The sequence below is a fragment of the Danio rerio genome, chromosome 16, assembly GCF_049306965.1.
Source record: "Danio rerio strain Tuebingen ecotype United States chromosome 16, GRCz12tu, whole genome shotgun sequence".
NCBI classification, from domain to species: domain Eukaryota; kingdom Metazoa; phylum Chordata; class Actinopteri; order Cypriniformes; family Danionidae; genus Danio; species Danio rerio.
Genome location: NC_133191.1, coordinates 51,847,501 through 51,867,128, shown reverse-complemented (window position 1 = coordinate 51,867,128; position 19,628 = coordinate 51,847,501). Strand labels below are relative to the sequence as shown.

General features: G+C 35.1%; 1 protein-coding gene across 1 annotated transcript; it reads left to right on the top strand.

The window, feature by feature from the left end:
- The first annotated feature begins 1,142 nt into the window (after positions 1-1,142).
- On the top strand, positions 1,143-19,208 carry si:dkey-256h2.1. The gene is made up of 12 exons (NM_001386340.1): positions 1,143-1,725; positions 4,048-4,187; positions 6,041-6,216; positions 6,296-6,456; positions 9,018-9,158; positions 11,174-11,295; positions 11,367-11,535; positions 12,828-12,973; positions 15,560-15,672; positions 17,350-17,476; positions 17,581-17,714; positions 18,878-19,208. The coding sequence occupies exons 1-12, from the start codon at positions 1,286-1,288 to the stop codon at positions 18,995-18,997; spliced, it is 1,989 nt and encodes a 662-aa protein (NP_001373269.1). The 5' UTR covers positions 1,143-1,285; the 3' UTR covers positions 18,998-19,208.
- The last annotated feature ends 420 nt before the right edge of the window (positions 19,209-19,628 follow it).

Here is a 19,628-nt window from a genome sequence, read left to right as displayed (position 1 = left end):
AACAAGGCATGTGTACCTAATAAAGTGGCCGGTGTGTGTATAACACTATAATAAAAAAATATGAAATGTGAAAATGTTGTTTTTATTATTAAGTGTATAATTATACATTTTTATTGATAACTGAAACAAACTATTTCACAATATTTTTGGCTATAATTCTGAAATAAAACAATATATGAAAATTGTTTTTACAAAGTTACTTTGGCAACTTATTGAAATAGATTTAAGACAGGGGTGACCAAAGTCAGTCCTGGAGGGCCGGTGTCCTGTAGATTTTAGCTCCAACTTGCCTCAACACACCTGCAAGGATGTTTCTAGAAAGCCTAGTACATGGATGGGCAAACTCGGTCCTAGAGGGTGTTTAACTCCAACTCTAATCAAACACACCTGCTTATAGATTTCTAGTGATCTTGAAGACACTGATTGGCATGTTCAGGTGTTTTTGATTAGAGTTGGAGCTAAACTATGCAGGACACCGACCCTCCAGGACCGAGTTTGCCCACCCCTGGCCTAGTAAGAGCTTGATTAGCTAGCCCAGATGTGTCTGATTGGGGTCAGAACTAAACTTTGCAGGACACCGGCCCTCCAGGACCAAGTTTGGACATGCCTGTACTAAAAACTTCCTGGCAGGTGTGTTGAAGCAAGTTGGAGCTAAACTCCAGGGCACCGGCCCTCCAGGATCGAGTTTGGACACCCCTGAATTAAGATAATTTAGTGAAATTACTGAAGCTAAAACTGAAATAAAATGAGAGGTAATAAGAGTCTTTTGTATTATTTTATTAACAGTAATAAAGTCTATTGAAGTAGAATTATACTATTAGAACAAGCGTAAAACAAAAATTGAATGGCATAACATAAGCGTATTCATCATACATGTATTTATTTTTATTTAATTTTGAGTACATATAATTGTGCTCTATGGTGAAAATTTGTTAATTCTATCAGACCAGCTTTAATTTTAATTTATTCAATAGTATTTTTCAAAATTATATTCAATATATGCCTCAGAAACTCAAATGGCACCGAATAGTAGGAATGATCAATGTATAATTCAATTTCTTATTTTGCATGGTAATACGCTTATAACGCTTTCCTATTGGCCACCAGAACATGTCACTCAAACCTGCCAGGCCTCCGTAGGTCACGCCCCCGCGTTTATCCAAAACTATAAAAGTGAAACAATGTAGGAAAACTCGATTTCCTCATCGGACGCGTCCACAAACAGCGTTATACTTCACACGCCACGTGTTCACGAACAAAGAAATGCACATTTGCATCTGAAACCATGTTTTATTGTCGATTTCTGCTTTATTTTTATCTGCTGTATTTCGGCGCGTCGTTTCGCGTTATAGCCGCGTCTTCTCAAGGAAACGACAAAGCGCCGAAAAATCTACATTTAGTGAAGCGAAACGCAATTAAAACCAGGCCCAGCGATGCTCTTGGAGGGCTTGAACCCGGTGATCCCGCTCCTGCATTTCAGGTGCACACTCTGGACGGAATGTTTGTTTACAGTCCTCGGAATGAGTCAGGGCGCGCGCTCATCGTGCACGCGTTCACCAATAAATCCGCTTTCCTCGAGTGTTTGTGGACGTGGAGCGAGTCTCTGTCGGACCTGCTGGATTACCTGCCGTCCAGCACTGAAGTTTTAATGCTGTCCATGGATGAGACTGCTGAACAGGACGCCCTCTGGATGAGGGAACAGGTGTACAGAGCCGCTGCTCACAGGTACTGACAATGCAGACCTGAGCACTTTCAGTACAGTACCCCTCCGCTCTGTTACCTTCTGATTGTTGAGTTAAAGTAATATATTGCTGTTTCAGTCTTACAATAGACAAAACAAAAGAAAGATTACCCTAAGGCTAACACTTTCACATTCCTTAGTTACTTTTTTCCCCCAACACTGTCCTTGCTGTATGTGGACCTGTGTCTGAAAAGTTCACTTCAAAGTTAGATAACAGGTACTGACATTTTGGACCTGATATCATTCAGCCCTACATTACCACCTCCACAGTATTACCTTGTGATTCATTCCACTCTGCTACCAGTGTTGGGTAAAAAAAGAAAATCCATCCATCCATATCGTTTTGTCATTTCAGTCGTTACGTCCCACCCTCATTATCTATCTATCTATCTATCTATCTATCTATCTATCTATCTATCTATCTATCTATCTATCTGTCTATCTATCTATCTATCTATCTATCTATCTATCTATCTGTCTATCTGTCTATCTATCTGTCTATCTATCTGTCTTCATTATTTTGTCTGTCTATCTATTGTCTATCGTTATCTATCTATCTATCTATCTATCTATCTATCTATCTATCTATCTATCTATCTATCTATCTATCTATCTATCTATCTATCTATCTGTCTATCTGTCTATCTATCTGTCTTTATTATTTTGTCTGTCTATCTATTGTGTATCGTTATCTATCTATCTATCTATCTATCTATCTATCTGTCTGTCTGTCTGTCTGTCTTTATTATTTTGTCTGTCTATCTATTGTCTATCTCTATCTATCTATCTATCTATCTATCTATCTATCTATCATTGTCATTCCATCTATTGGTCTATTTATCGATTTTTATTATTTTGTCTGTCTATCTATTATCTATCGTTCTCAATCTATCTTTTCATCTATTCCTCCATCTATTTATCAATCCATCCATCTATCGTTCCATCTATCATTCTGCTGTTCCATCTATCCTTCCATCTATCATTCTGCTGTTCTATCTATGCAGCTATTGGTATCTATCTATCTATCTATCTATCTATCTATCTATCTATCTATCTATCTATCTATCTATCTATCTATCTATCTATCTATCTATCTATCTATCTATCTATCTATCTATCTATCTATCTATCGTTCCAATTATCATTCCATCTGTCATTGTGCTGTTCTATACATCTGTCTTTCTTTCTGTCTGTTTTTCTGTGTCTGTTTGTCTATCGTTCTATCCATCTTTCCATCAATCTATCGATCGTTATTTATCATTCTGTCATTCCATCTGTTGGTCTATCTATCGCTATATCATTCCATCTATCATTCTGCTCTTTCATCTATTGGTCCATCTATCGTTCAGTCCATCCGTCTGTCTATCGTTCCATCCGTCTTTCATTCCGTCTATCATTCCATCCATCTCTCATTCCGTCTCTCATACTGCTGTTCCATCCATCTATTCACTGGAGCCAATTTTAAATGTATAGAATGGTGGTATAGGGCAGGTGCTTTCAACCTGGTCTGAGATTATTTAAAGAAAAGTGTGTGTATGTTTGTAATGATCATTAATGTAAAATAAAATCCAATGAAAGTAGGTATAAATTTGTTTTTAAGATACAATCTATACTATGTAGATGCCTTTTACATTTTAGGATAGAGCCATGGGGACATGGGAGGATATCTGACTTGATCTGTTGCTTGGTCCGTTTTAATCGAAAAATAGAAAATGACACAACACCTTTTAGATACTTAAAGTGCCTACTTTTTCCGCCAAACACTCTCAGTAGCTACAGTATATGTGGAACTATATACAGTATAAAAAGTTCACAAAAAATCAGGTACTTGCTCCTATTAAAGAAAAAAATTGTAGTAATTAAAGTCAAATTTTAAAAAGTCTATTAACAAGGTATAAATTTTGTTTATAAGACATAATCTATACCATAGGTCTTAAACCCGATTGCCCTAAGAAGCCACAGCTAATATAACTAATCAAGGTGTTTAAGACTACCAGAGACTATTAACCGGGTGTGAGTTGGAGCTGGTTGGAGCTAAACTATGCAGAGCCGTGGCCCTCCAGGAATTAAGTTTAAGACGCCTTTTACATTTTAGGATAGAGACATTGGGACATGGAGCTATATCTGACTTGGTTTATTGCATCTTTAAGACCCTGACTTGGGGCATAGAAGTACTGTGTAAGTTTCTTCTTTCAAAGACCTTCGTTACACAATTAACTGTAGCATAGTATTACTACATGGTAAGAAAAGAATGACAAATTAATTGTGAGCCTAAAACTAAATGAATTGCCTTTTTTCCTTAATAGAGGAAAGGAGATTTTATCCAGACTGCATTTCTCCCCAACGCATGTGTACAATCTTGGAAACTGGATACCTAGAGTTCTGTACTCATGGGGATGTGGAGGACATAACTGTGGCCTCGGTCAGGTTGTTTTTTCCTCTCCAGGTGAGTACTGCATGTCTTTATAAACATGACATTACTCCTATTACCATGTCTGACAGGAGACTTCCTTTATGAATGTGAACAATGTTCATAAAAGGAATTGCAATTATTATAATATAGTAGTCTGCATTCAATGATGAAAAATTGAAAGAACTTATTGATCAAATACTATCAAAGGGATAGTTCACTCAAAAATTATAACCCTGTTTGTTTACTCCCATTTTGATCAAAGCCTGTTAGTTTTTTTTTTAATCTGTTAAATACAAAATGTTTATTGAAATATGTTGGAAATTGGTTACTATTGACTTCTGTTGTTGGAAAATTCTGTGTAAGTTCTGTGTAACCAGTTTCCAACATGTCCGACTGTCCTTTCATTGCGTCAGCAATTGCTTCATATAAATATAAATATATTTTTAATCCACGGGTTTAATCCACGGGTCATGTGTGTTCCGAGCTGTAGGTTGTCATCCGTACGGATCAAGCGTGATCCATTACATCCCTTTTATTTAATCACACTTCATAAACAGTCTGCAGAAACACTGATTGACATTCTTCCTTTTGTATGTGTCATCAGAAGGGGAAAGCCCCGCCCACTTGTAACAAATTCTCCTTCATTAGCATACATAGATGTATACATTAGGTGTCGCCTACCCTGTTGTTGTCTATTGGAAGGAATGCGTCAATAGAGCCGCCATGTTGGAACAGGGTAGTGCTCCTTTGAAATGAATGCGGGACCAAGGTACAGTGGAGGACTGTGGCCATCCAAAGCCAGAGATATACACATATACACATATATCTATGGTCGGGAGTTTTCCTGGATTTTAGTATGTAACTTTTTTTCTTTTCTAATTACGAAAATTATAATTTTCCATCACTTTTCTACATTGATGGATCAGTGATCGCACGGGCATTCCTGACAAAAAGCTTGTGTTTGTGTGTACAGAAATGTACTATTCACCCTCCCTGTTAAATTTGATCTAATCCGTGTCCTGAAACACTTCTCCTCTCCTGCTTTCACTTCTCATACTGACAGTGGGAGCGATTAGTTTGTGTATGAATCTCCGTTATGAACGACTCGTTCACTAGCCGACAATAATACAAGTTTCTGGCAGCGCAGCATCTCGTTGTCATATTTATTTTGCATTGTTTGCTGATTTTATTTAACAACACTAACATAAGCAGAGTGTTTAGTGCGAGTTGGAGCTGCATTACCTTATGGGGAATGCAGTAAGTGACTGTATTGTCATCAGTAACGTTACCTGTTGAACACAAAAGTTCATAACATACAAAAACGCAAAAAACTAAATCTTACCTATGAAATGTTTTACATTTGTGCTTTGTTTTCTTTGTTTGCTCATTACTACACCCGTAGACAGCGCTAAAGTCCAGCATCTTCATGTAATAACACTGTCTTGACTAGTGCGGTTGAATGACACTTGTCCTGGGAGCACTGTACCAATGTGGCGGCGCTATTGACGCATGCTCAGGGTCCCTATGCGATATCTAGTGTATATATCTATGATTAGCATAGACAGACCTGAGTGAGAAGCAGCCTTCTGCCATTCCAGGTTTGAATCTGCTGGATATATCAACGTATATGTAGCTCCACCTTCTTTTAAAAAGAGGTCTGGGTGCACAATCTCATCAGAACTTAAAGCAACAGTCCTTAAAATGGCAGAACTTGGATCGAAGCCTAAAAGGGGCAGTATTTAAAGAGTTATAAAAATAATTATTTATTTGATAATTTAAGGTGAAACGTCACGTACACACTCTAGGGACCATCAGAGACTTATTTTAAGTAAAAGTGGGCATAATAGGTCATTCCAGTTTTGTATCTGTGTATTCTGTAATTGCAGACTGGAAGGGGCCTGTGATCGGCAAGCGTCTGAATGCCCGATATGACTGGCTGTACGCCCACTGGAGTACAGATCCATACAGACTGCTGGATGTTGGCGATGGATGTGCACCTGTGGCTTCTCTCAAAGGAGCTGTCGCTTGGGTATCAGAGGGAGGATGCTCTTTCTTTACTAAGGTGAATTACATGAGCTAAACAACGTGGATTTTGGTTCAATATTTAAGAAATGGACTGATAATTGTGTTTTATGTTTAAGATTAAAAACATGGAGAAGTCAAACGCTACCGGGGTGTTGGTGTATGCCTTGCCTGGAAATAACATTCAGGACATGAACTGCAAAGGGGATGAATGTTTTACTTCACTCCATATACCTGCATCGATGGTTCATTTCCAACCCAAAGTCAAAGAAGCCCTACAGTGAGCAAACCGATTATAGCTCCTGACTATGGGGAGAAAAATATGGACGTGTTTTTGTGTCACATCTTCATTTAGGTTAATGTACAGTGCTCGGTGTATTTTTATCCATTTTCTCAGTGAAAATAGGCAATGTGTTTTGGTGCATTTAAACAAAACTGATTTATTAAAGATATATTTATTGAAATAATATTTTAGTCACCAAACCTATTGATAAATTGAAATATAATACAATTAAATTCGAGCAAAATATTGCAAAAAATTACAAAATGCAAAATTTCAGCAAATTTTTTTTTTTTTTAATTTTTTTTTGCTTTATTGCATTTAATATTTTTATATTGCATATACATTTATCTATACTAGTTTTTGAACCGTTATTATTATTTTTTTTTTGATAAGCTCCAGATTTAGCTTCAAAACTGACTAATATCCTGTATATGCACAAATATAATATTTTATTCACCTTATTCTCTATGCATAACCATCTGCAGCCGTTTGAATATTTTGGCCCTGAGACTTCTGGTCTCATTTACTACCAAATGGCTGTCTATGGGGTCTTAAAGTATTAAAAGTTGATTAAGCAATTATGAGAAAATGACGGCCCTTAAAGTATTAAAGTCTTAATCAGGATTTTACGAGGTCCTAAATTTTGTTCAAGCATTGTCCAAAGTGTTTGACTCTTAAAAAAGCATATCTATATTTATTTTCTTCGATTCTCACGATCAGTTCAGGCCAGGCACGTCTGGCCAAGCTCCTCTCTCCGGGTGATGTCACATAATGCAACAAATGTGGAAAGGTGATGTGACTCTCCATGTAACGAAACTATAGAGCAAAACGGATGGAAAATGTAAGTTTGCGTACTCCTGGTTGGAGAAAGAAGAGTTTAAACCTGAAGCCTGTCGCAGAAAACGACGTGTAATTTATTCTTTCAAGCTTTGTTTTTTCCAAGCTTGCCTGCGTTCTGTTGTATGGTTGTGCTCTGTTTGTGTGTGTAAAAAAAAAAAAAAGATTTGCACGATTTGATTATTATACAAATACTTTAGAAATAATATTTTAAAATAATTCAATTATTATATACTCCAGTGTTTATTGTTTTTAGAAAATGTCTACATTTTTATTTTTATTTTTTCAGGTAGGCCTTCGTAAAATTAAAGTTCAACATGGCTTAAAACAGTTTAATTTTATATTATACTGTATATTTTTATATCGTTATAGCTTTTTGTTTGTTTTATATTGGTTCGTTAAAACTAATTATATTCTATATTTTTATATCTTTAAAGGATTTCAATATAGCTTAGGCTATTTTATCTAGATCTATAAAATTGTGTTGAGCCCTCAAAAGAGTTTGAGGCATTGCCAGAGCTGAATCGAGCGTTCTTTTGCCTGGGTTCTCGCACACAAATACATTCATCTAAATGCACACGTTTCATGCACAAACACACCTTAAAAATCTGAAAGTCAATACAAAAGTGGTTGTTTCTAGTGCCACCTGGTGGCTATTGTGTAAAGCCCAATTGTAGCTTTGCTGCTGCAGTACTACATGTGACTACGCGATTTCTGAAGGAACGTTCTCAGCCACATCTGTACAAAATTATCCCATGCTTTTTTGCTCCAAAGTGAAGATCCAACTCTGTTTTGTACTGCACAATTCCCCTGAATGAAATTAACTCTAAGTGTAACAAGGGAAAATTGTAGAATTTATATCCTGTACCACTAAAAATGTTATTTGATTTATGCATTCATTTTGTTTGTTGTCTTTTAATTGGATATTTATTATTGAAATGTACCAGCCCTGAAAATAGTATTGGTTGCTGATTATGGCATTAAATAAATATATTACATTTTTATTCATCTAAGCGCGAGTACAAATTTACAAAATCTGAATGAGGTGAATAGATGTATATTTAGCTGTTGCACTATTACATAAAACAATGAACTGAAATAACAAAAGAAAAACCTAATTTAAAAATATTTAAGGAATAAGTAATGTTAAACCTTTTTAAAAAAAAATTTAATATTAGCATACAAATGGACCAACTTAAATAAAAAGGCAAACATGTATATAACGATTACATTATTACATAATACATGAAAGCAAATATAGGAAAAACCTAATAAAAAAAAACATTTAATGAATTTTTTTTTTTTTTTTTTTAGGAGTCTTATTTGCATATTTGTTATGTTAGACAATCTGTAATAAACATACAAATGAAAAGTTTAGCTGTTAAACTTAAATGCTTATAGTTTAGTCAATTAAAGTTTTATCACTTTATTTTCATTAATGCATTTGCTTGTTAAAATATTTTTAAAAGTTCTTCCTCAGATTCTGAAATCATCAAATCACAAGGTTTCTCTAGTGGCCTTATCGAGAGTATACTCTACCCAGAGTGTACTCATTTGAGACTTTGCACAAAATCTTGCGGCTTTACTTGTGTAATTTTGTAATTTAATGCAATATTGTAAATTAGTTTTTAAAATGGTGTTGAATGTTTTTGAATAATGTAGATTTGTTGTAAAGATATTAATATTGTTGATGTGGATCATTATTATTTTTTCTTTAACAGAAAGGGGAGGCCTGTTAATGTGAAGTTCCAGGTCACACCTTCACGAAGCTTCTTCTTCGGGATTGACCAGAGGGGGGTGCTTTCTGAGATGGGCTGGTTTCTTTACCCATCCTTTAGGTTCATGGCCTGGCAGGCTCAGTGGTAAAACTTCATCCATTTTATGCCTTTTTAAAATGTTTGTGTTCCACTGTTTTAAAACAATTAATAAGTTCATCATATTTAGGGCATAAAGGGAAAATTTGAGGCTAGTTGTCACCAATTGAATTCTGTAAAATGGGTCTGCACAGTATATCATTTCAGCATCGATATCGCAATGTGCACATCTGCAATAATTACATCGCAGGTTGTGCAAACTTGAGTCTTACTTACAGTTGAACAAGAACCACCGAAGACTGCGAAGTTTAACCACAATTAAGTTAAAATTTGTCTTCTGCATCTGTTTTTAAGGCCTGTGACTGTGCACGGCAAAAATGCTTTTCTTATTTAGATTTTTGAACTAGAAACGAGATGGATCATTTTAATTAAAGCATCATCTAGACAAGCATAAAAAATATCATATTTTTTTCAGAAATAATAACATTTTAAGTGAGTTTTCCATTAAACAAAATAATCTGCGCAGAAAAGCATTTTTTTCTATTGTGAATTTTCGATTTCTCTACCCAAGTACTGTTGGACCCCCCTGAAAAAACGTCAGAGCTCTCTATTCAAACCATCTGCTGAAATTGTATTTATATCGCAATAATCATCACAGAAAAATAAAATATCGCAATATCTGAGTTTTTCCAATGCCGTGGAACTCTTACTCTGAAGTATAATTTAATAAAGGTAATTACTGATGACCAATACCATTTTGCAATAGGTTATATTTAGTATACTATAGTGCGCATGGATGCGCGTGTGGGTGCGTGAGCTGAAATTGTGCTTCTATCTAAAATTTTATTTACTTGTTTGTTTACTTGTTTCCTTATTTACTTTGTTTACTTGTTTATTTACTTTATTTGTTTATTTACTTTATTTATTGATTTATTTTTCACTTATTTGTTTACTTGTTTATTTACTTGTATACTTTATTTGTTTAATTAATTTACTATTTACTTTATTTACTTGTTTACTTTGCTTTTTACTTGTTTATTTACTTTATTGATTTAAATATTTATTTCACTTTTATTTACTTGTTTATTTACATGTTTACTTTATTTACTATTTGTTTATTTACTTGGTTTGCTTGTTTACTTTACCATTTATTTACTTGTTTATTTACATTTTTACATATTTATTGATTTACTTCGTCAAAGTAAAAAACTGTTTACTTGTTTATTTACTTTCTTTCCTTTACTTTTTATTTACTTATTTACTCATTTACTTTACTATTTGCTTTATTTTCTTACTTGTTTACTTTTATTTGTTTATTTACTTACTTTATTTACTCATTTACTTTACTTATTTACTTGTTTGTTTAATTTACTTTATTTGTTTTCTAACTTTTTTTACTTGTTTATTTATATCCTTATTTACTTGTTTATTTGCTTTATTTTTTACTTTACTCTTTCTTTACTTAGTTTTTTTTTTACTTATTTATTGATTTTATTTATTTGTTTACTTTATGTATTTATTTACTTCTATTTTAAAGTACAGTGATCTAATCCTAAAATTGCTAAACATTGTCTTATTAATAAATCAAATTAGGGGGATGCGGTGGTGCAGTAGGTAGTGCTGTCGCCTCACAGCAAGAAGGTCGCTGGTTTGAGCCTTGGCAGGGTCAGTTGTCGTTTCTGTGTGGAGTTTGCATGTTCTCCCTGCATACGTGTGGGTTTTCCCCACAGTCCAAAGACATGTGGTACTGGTGAATTTCGTCTGCTAAATTGTCCGTAGTGTATGAGTGTTAATGAGTGTGTATGGACGTTTCCAAGAAATTAGTTGCAGCTGGGATCCGCTGCGTGAAACGTGCTGGATTAGTTGGTGTTTCATTCCTCTGTGGCGACCCCAGATTAATACAGGGATTTGGCCGAAAAGAAAATGAATGAATGAATGAATGAATGAATGAATGAATGAATGAATGAATGAATTTATTAATCTATTCAACATATCAGTCTGCATAATTTATCTATTTATAAATCTAACACAAATTTCCAGTTCACGTTTGTTTTGTTCTGTAGGTTTGTATTCAATGATGCTTTGCTGGAGCAGCTGAGTCAGCCTGCAGTTACAGTGTCCGTGTTTGATCATCATGATATGCATGGAAATGCAGGAGCTCATGCTGTGGTGGATCTTCCTGCAGGTTTGAGCCTCAAATTAATTACCTCTACAGTACCAAGACATCTTTCTAAGTCTGCTTGTTTTGGTTTACAGACATATCACCTTATGATGTCCTGGAGCTGGACACGTCTCTATCCTGTCCGGGCCGCAGAGATGAGACGTGTGCTCATTGGGATCACACAGTGCAGCTGTTCGTTTGCTGCAATGACAGCAGTCCCTATTGCAACCAGGAGCTCGGCCGCTGGGTAACAGCCTTCCGCAGGTACTTAAAAGCAATAATTGATTTTGTGATAATGATTATTATGATTATGATGATTATTTCAATACCATTATTTTGACTAATTTGGTGTTAGTCTTAAATGAACACTCCACGTTTTTTGAAAATGAGCTCATTTTCATGTCAGTAAATGTACAACATTAATTTTTTTTTTTTTTTTTTTTTAAGATATTTGAATGAAAAAACAAACATATTACATACAGTATTGTGCTTTTTAAAGGAAAACTTCCAGATTAGACCAACTTTTTTTTTTCATTTGAGCAAGATGCCAATGTTTAATCAGCTGAATGGATTCAAAAAGGGTAAAACTCAACTATTTAACTCTAGGTCAGTGGTTCACAACCATGTTCTTGAAGGACCACAAACTCTGCACATTTTCTACGGCGGTTTCTCAATTCCAAGAATGTAGAGAACGGACTTGCATTCTTGTGAAGACCGGTCTTCTGTTACCCCAGAAAAACGAACTCGGGAGAGTGCGAGAACGCAGAGCGTGTCCTGTAGGAAATGAGATGCTGCGTTCTTTCTGATGGTCACGTGATCTTCGAGTTTTTAACAGAAATTTATTTTAACATTACATTTTTTTTCACATTTTCACAATATATACTCTGCATAAAATACAAATACGTTGCACAATAGAAAATAAAACCTTTTAAATACGAATTTTCAGCAAATAAACACCCTTATTTTTTTTTTTTTAAGGTTTTCATGGTAACGTTTTCACCATCTCATTTAGGGAAGCTCCTAAGATGGTTATATCTCTGAACTTTGATAATAAATCTATATAAAATGCTGCGCTTCCCACCTCCTTTATTCAGCCGCAATGACTTCTCAACTGAGTTTTGCGTTTAAGTTTGCATCGATGCGTCTTCAATATCAAGAACACATCTGGGAACTTTCACACATCCTCCATTTTTGTGGTCCTTGCAGTACTGGAACTGAGCTTTGGCACTTGATGTTACATGAGAGCACAAGGGCGCAAGATTGCTTAAGAACGCATATTAAGAAACAGACTGGAAGACTGAAAGACCTGTAATGGATGTGACAAAGGAAACATTCAAAACATGCTGTGCTGGTTGTCCTCCAGGAACGTGGTTGAGAAACACTGCTCTAGGGGACTTGTAAAATAAGCCAATTTACAAAAAAAAACAACCATATCTAGTGTGTGAGTACACCCTAAATGTTTAATTCTTGGATTGACCATCCCTTTTAAATTCTCATTCAGGTTGAGAGCGGGGCATTATTCAGTGCACTGAAAGTGTTTCTGACTGTGTTTGCAGAGGCACAGGCCATTGGCTGACAGACGTGTCTGCTTTGATTCCCCTGCTGAATAACAAGAAATGCTCCTTCACCATGAAGACTGCGCCATGGGCAATGCCATGGATGACTACTCTCAATCTGCGCTTCAGTCAGAGCAATAAGACAGGTCAGAATCAGAATGCAAACATGATAAAACATTTAACCCTTGTGAGCTGTTGGGGATGTTTTCATCCACTCTGAGTTGATTTATTGTCTTAATTCAGCCACAATGTTCTCTGTGTTTCAGTAAATGGAATGACTTTTGCTGCCAAATCTTATCTTGACGCTTATTTTGGGCTTTAAAAATTTGCAATAACTCAACAGTACACTCTGGGCACCCTTTTGTTATGTTGGTGGCTGTTTTTGCCCCATTGACTTCCTTTTATAATTACATTTTTGATTGCAAAGCCATGACACCATATAATCATGCATTCTTGATTACTGCTGGTTTTCCCTGTTGGGAAGAGGTCAAATTTGTCATTTTTACTCTTCAGTTGCAGTGCAAAAGCAAGAGAGCTTAGTTTCTGGCTTAAATGTATATGTTATATGGATTACAGTGTGCCACATGTGAGATTGAGAGAGAACTTTGCCCGTTTACCTTGATATATTTGAGGAAAAAAAAAATCTCAGCTTGGTAAACATAGTAAACACAGTAAGTGTTTTTTGCACGAACGCTATAATCTAATTTTACTCCATAGGCATGTGCAAAAAAGGTTTCCCTCATTATGGAGCTCTATCTAAAGGGTTAATACAGCCAACAATTGAAAGGTTTTCCCACTTCTCAACAGGAATAAACACTGGAAATCTGGAATATATATGATAGTTCTGTGTCATGGTTTTGTAATCAAAGTAAGTCATTATAATGGAAGTCTTAAACAGACACTAACATAATAAAAGGGTAGTCAATTTGAACAGGGTTACGTTGCCAAAGCTTTGTTTAGGGGTAAATGTTTATCTTGAGCTTTGTTCATCACAGATTTGGGTTACAAATGGTTTGACCAGCTCAACTGTCTAAAGAAACGTTACTTGAGCTGCAAATCCAGCATATTAGAATGATTTCAGAAGGATCATGTGACACTAAATAAAGGAGTAATGACACTAAGTGCAGCTTCCTTACAAACAGCAGATATCCAGAGATATAAGAAGGGTAAAATGATCTCTTAACAGTATTTTAAATCCATAATTTTGGCTCCTGCTGCAATCACATTTTCTTGTTGCAACGTAAATTCTGAAGTCTATCAGGATATATGATGTTATCACTACATAGGCCTAATGAATTTTATTAGCTAATGCCCAATAACAAATTTAAACTCTTAATAGTTTATTAAATGCAGTTAAAAACTAAGAAATTACCAGTAACATTTTCAACCTAGTAAATGATTTTGTAGTTCTCATTGCCTTTACAAATAGGGTGACACGGAAAATGTCAAAATAATGATAACTGACAGTATTTTCAAGTGCCTATGATATAAGCTCACAAAAATTGGACGATAGAAGATTGGAAAAACATTGCTTGGTCTGAGTCTCTATTGAGTCTCTATTGTCTGCTGCAACATATAGATGATAGGGTCAGAATTTGCCATCAACAACATAAAAGCATGGATCCATCCTGTCTTGTATCAATGGTTCAGGCTGGTGGTGGTGTAATGGTGTGCGAGATATTTTCTTGGCACACAACACCACAGCCTACCTGAGTTCATCCCTTTATAATCACAGTGTACCCATCTTCTGATGGCTACTTCCGGCAGGATAACGCACCATTTCAAAAAGTGTGAATCATCTCAGACTGGTTTCTCGAGCACGACAATGACTTCACTGTTCTCAAATGGCCTCCAAAGTCACCAGATCTCAATCCAAACATTGGTTGAAAAGAAGATTGACATCATGGATGTGCAGTCGACGAATCTGCAGCAGCCGTGTGATGCTATCATGTCAATATGGACCAAAATCTCTGAGGAATATATCCAGTACCCAAACGGCAGTTCTAAAGGGAAAACTACTAGTAAGGTGTACCTAATAAAGTGGCCTGTAAGTTCTATGCAGAAAAAAATTAGCTTTGTAGCTTTGCCTGTAAAATTTAGCTTTGCTGAAAGACCTTATATTTGAAAATGCATTCAGATAGTAAACAGTCCTTTTACACGGTATTCTTATTTCACAATATCCCTGTTTCCATGTAGGCCGTGGACATCGTGTTTCAGAACATTTATGCACCGAAGTTCCCTGAACAAAACACGTCAAAGACAAATTTATGATGTCCAGCTGTAAAAGCCATTACTCACCCACACGTGTGCTAGCTAGTCATCCTTTAAAAGAACAATGTGAGGTGTCTGCATTTATTAAAAAAAGCAGGAAGTGTTTATATCATCTGCTGAAAATATTATATTAGTCAGATTACACTTCTGCCTTAATCAGGTGCTGTAAAGAACAGCTGTTATTCAGCTTCCTGTGCACTCACAGATTGCAGTCAGTGTCGCTATTTTATGATTTAAGCTTCTTTAAACAAAGTCATACTGATGATTATCATTTGCTTTATTTTTAGTGCACTTGTAGGAAACCATAAGTTCATTCTTGGAAGCTACATTTTAGGGGTTTGGCTGTGTGAATGTGTCAGTATGATTCTAGCTGATGTAGTAATAAAGCAAGTTAAACGGATCTGCTGTGGGATCAGAACATGTGTCATGAATATTGACGACCTCGGGCACTGTGTTTGCAGAAAGACTGTACCCTTTCGAGGTGATGCCGCTGTTCAATGGAGGGACGTTTGATAAGGACTATAACCGCAGATACCATGAGATCACCTTTAGTATTCCAGCTGCAACAAAGAAGGTGATGGATCCTCGTATAATATTATTGTAATGTATACATACAATAAAACTTACACTATATTCAGTCAAGGCCGAAATTGTTCATACCCCTGGCAATCTCTGACTTGGTTACTTTTTGTTCATATTTTATTCAGCAATGTTTAATAATTTATTTTTAGTACTGGATATGGCATCTCGCAAAAGACCATATGCACATGTTACATTTGAACATAAAGCGACATGTGCAAAACTATTCATACCCTTCTCAATGATTAATAAAGCTTTTATTGGCTGTTACAGCAATCAGACTCTTCCTACCATTTCTGACCTGAGTTTTGCATTCCTCTGCTGGTATTTTTACCCATTCATCTCTGGTTGGATGGTCTACTTCCCATCACCCTGATGTTTAGCTCCCCCCACAGTTTCTTAATTGGTTTTAGGTCAGGACTCTGGCTGGGTCACTGCAAAACATTAATGTTTCTGTATACAGTCAAACCTGAAATTATTCATGACACTGGCAAATTCTGACTTGGTTACTTTTTTTTCTTCCTGAAATGACACCAGCTTCTGCCAAAAGATAACAAGACCATGTACAAGAGGCATCATTGTTGGAAAACAATTTTTTTTCTCAGCTTCTCAGCTTATTTACATTTGAACAAAGTGGCTTGTTCCCATTCATCTCCGGTTGGAGAGTCTCCTGGCCATCACCCTGATGTTCCTCCACAGATTCTCAAATTGGTTTAAGTCAGGACTCTCATTTGGCCACTGCAAAAGGTTATTGTTTCTATATACAGTCAAGCCCAAAATTATTCATTAAACTGGCAAATTCTGACTTGGTTACTTTAATTTAGCCAGCAAGTTTTGTTTTGTTTGGCTGAAATGACACCAGCTTCTACCAAAAGATAATAAGACTATGTACAAGAGACATCAATGTTAGGCAAAACATTTTAAGATTATTATAATTTTTTTTTTAATTTACCTTTGAACAAAAAGTGGCATGTGCTGAACTATTCATACCTTTCTCAATAGTAAATAGAAAAGCTTTTAATTGGCTATTATAGCCATCAGACTCTTCCTATAACTGCTGACTAGCTTTTTGCATTCCTCCACTGGTATTTTTACCCATTCATCTCCGGTTGGAGAGTCTCCCGGCCATCACCCTGATGTTTAGCTTAATCTACCGATTCTTATTTTGGTTTAAGTCGGGACTCTGGCTGGGCCATTGCAAATTGTCTTGCCTGCTCACCATTTCTTCACCACTTTTGCTGTGTGTTTTGGGTCAGTGTCATGCTGAAATGTATATGTATTTTGTATAAATAAGTAACGGACTATATTCATTAAACTTCCCTTAAACTGAATGATTGTCTTTGTGCATGTTGGAATGGCAGGAGTTGCATGGCACTGTCGTTAGTTTGGTTCTTATGATCATCAGTGGTAGTAACAACTATGATAAATGCATTGCAATATAAAAAATACAAGTTATCATATTATCATATTATTATTATTATTATTATTATCATCATCATCATCATCATCAATACGTCGTCGTCATCATCAGCAGCAGTAAAAAAAGCTTTTAATAATTTTTTTTATTTTTTTTTTATTTTTTTTTTTTAATGATTTTATTATTTATTTGGATAGGTGGGAGTTTTGTAATGCTTTATTTGAATAATCAGTATTACCCTGTATGTTCTGGCAGGTGGAGTTATATGCTGTTATTACCGGTCACGGCTCCGATGACAACAACTGTGGGGAATTTTGTGTGACGTCGCATTACTTCCTGATCAACAGATCCATCAATAACACCCTGGTATTCGAGGCAGCTGGTGAGTATAGGACCAGGCTGAACAGACACTACACTATCACATTTTATCAGATTTATTGAGTAAAACAGAGTAATACAGATATGTTTGTGTGTGTGCACCGGCAGGATCTCCTCTGGGCTGCTCCCTGCTGGTGCCTAAAGGAGGAGTGCCGAATGAGTGCGGCACTTGGCTATATGGCCGTGGCGGCTGGTGTGATGGACTACAAGTGGATCCCTGGAGGACAGACATCACTTCACAGGTAAATAAAATAATACTGGAGATGATGATGATGCAATCCAGGAGCATGCAACATATAGTGCACATACTAATACTGGCAACCTTGGGAAAAAAGTGAAGGTGTCTCATGTTTTTATCCAAATATTAACAGTAAACCTTCTCTTGGTGCTAAACATATGGAAAACAAAACTACAGAAACTGTCAAATTTACATTTTTTTTATAATTCTTATAGTTGATTTATGATTAAGATTTATTACTTAGTATTATTATGAGTGGTTGTTGTTGTTGTTGTTGTTGTTGTTGTTATTATTATGTTTTTTTATTATTTGTATTATTATTGTTGTTATTATTATTTGTGAAAATGTGATTTTTAAATACCATTCAAATTAATATACTTAATTAATTGAGGACACATTGCATTGGTCAAGAGGGAATAAATGTAATATAATAGATATTTTACAGTAAAATCGGTAAAGTTATTTTTATAACTATATAAGTACTATACAAATATATAAGTAACTATATGAGTAATAAATGACTATAAAAGTAATTGTTATAACCAGTGTTAAACTTTTGAGCTGCTTCATATTTTATTTTGGAAAATGTGATGCTGTACCATTCAAACATTTAATTGTGTTTGTTAACGACACATTTCCTTGATATAAATGTAAATATAATACATAGATTATATTAAAATAAACATTTTTGCATTGAGTAAATAAATAAATAAATAGATGATGATGATGAAGAAAATGATGATTATGATAATGATTTTATCCGTGTTTGGCTTTATTTTTTATTTTTTAAATCACAAATTCTATTATAAGAATGATTAGTGATTGAGATCCAATAATAATTGATCATAGTAAAACGTGAATATTGAAATCAATTCAGAAAGATCATGTGACACACAAGACCAGACTGATGATGCTGGAAATCCAGATATTGGGAAAATGACATTTTAAACTACATTTAATAAGAAAACAACATTTGTATCAAATTGTAAAATGAAGGTTTACAGTTTGTATTTAAAACAAAAAGAAAACCAAAAAAACTCCACCGTAAATGCTCATTCAGGGCAATAATTAATCAATTCCAGTCAATTAGAAGTGTTCTGATTTGTGTTGATGTGTTCTGAAAGGCCTGCTGTGTTTATAATTTAAAGCATTTTGTTTTTTATATAGCTGGACATGAGTGGATCCAATTCGGTCCGTTACTTTGGACTCTTTGAGGGACGAGACCCAAATCCAAAGACTGACCCCGGGAATATACTTATGTACTCCTATCTAGTGTTTTATCAATGAATGTATTAATGGAAAATTAACCAAAGCACTTTTTTTCATTATCGCTCAATCATTCAGGATTTTTTAGTATTCCCTCATGATGCTGTTTTTTTTTTAAGCAACAGGTTATTGTTCAAGTGCAATTTGACTACTCCGATTAGACAATCTGGACATCACTTTATAGACTCATACGTTGGCAGGTATTTTTCAAATAAAATTTTTCCATGTGAAATACAGATGTCTCGGTTCTTTTATTTTTTTAAATGAATATTGCGATTTTATATTTGAATCTATAACCATACAAAATTAATTTAAGTGTTCTATAATGTTTGTTACGAATTCTAATCTTGCTTGGCTCCACACAGCAAGCCAGACCTGTAACAATAAATAATATTAAAAAAAAAAAATTAGAGCTCCTCTAAATTAATGAGGAGCCCAGAGTCTCATCTCCCGTATCAAAGAAAAAACAACAAAGATAAATGACCAGGGAAAATGATGTAAAATCAAACTTATTTGACGTTTAAAAATCAAAAGGAGACAATAAAAAGCTTGCGGAGGTAAATGGCAAAATAACAAACAAAACTCAACAACTAACTAAGCTTTTAACCCTCCTACCTGCACATGAAATAAAACAAATAAAATAGCATTCACT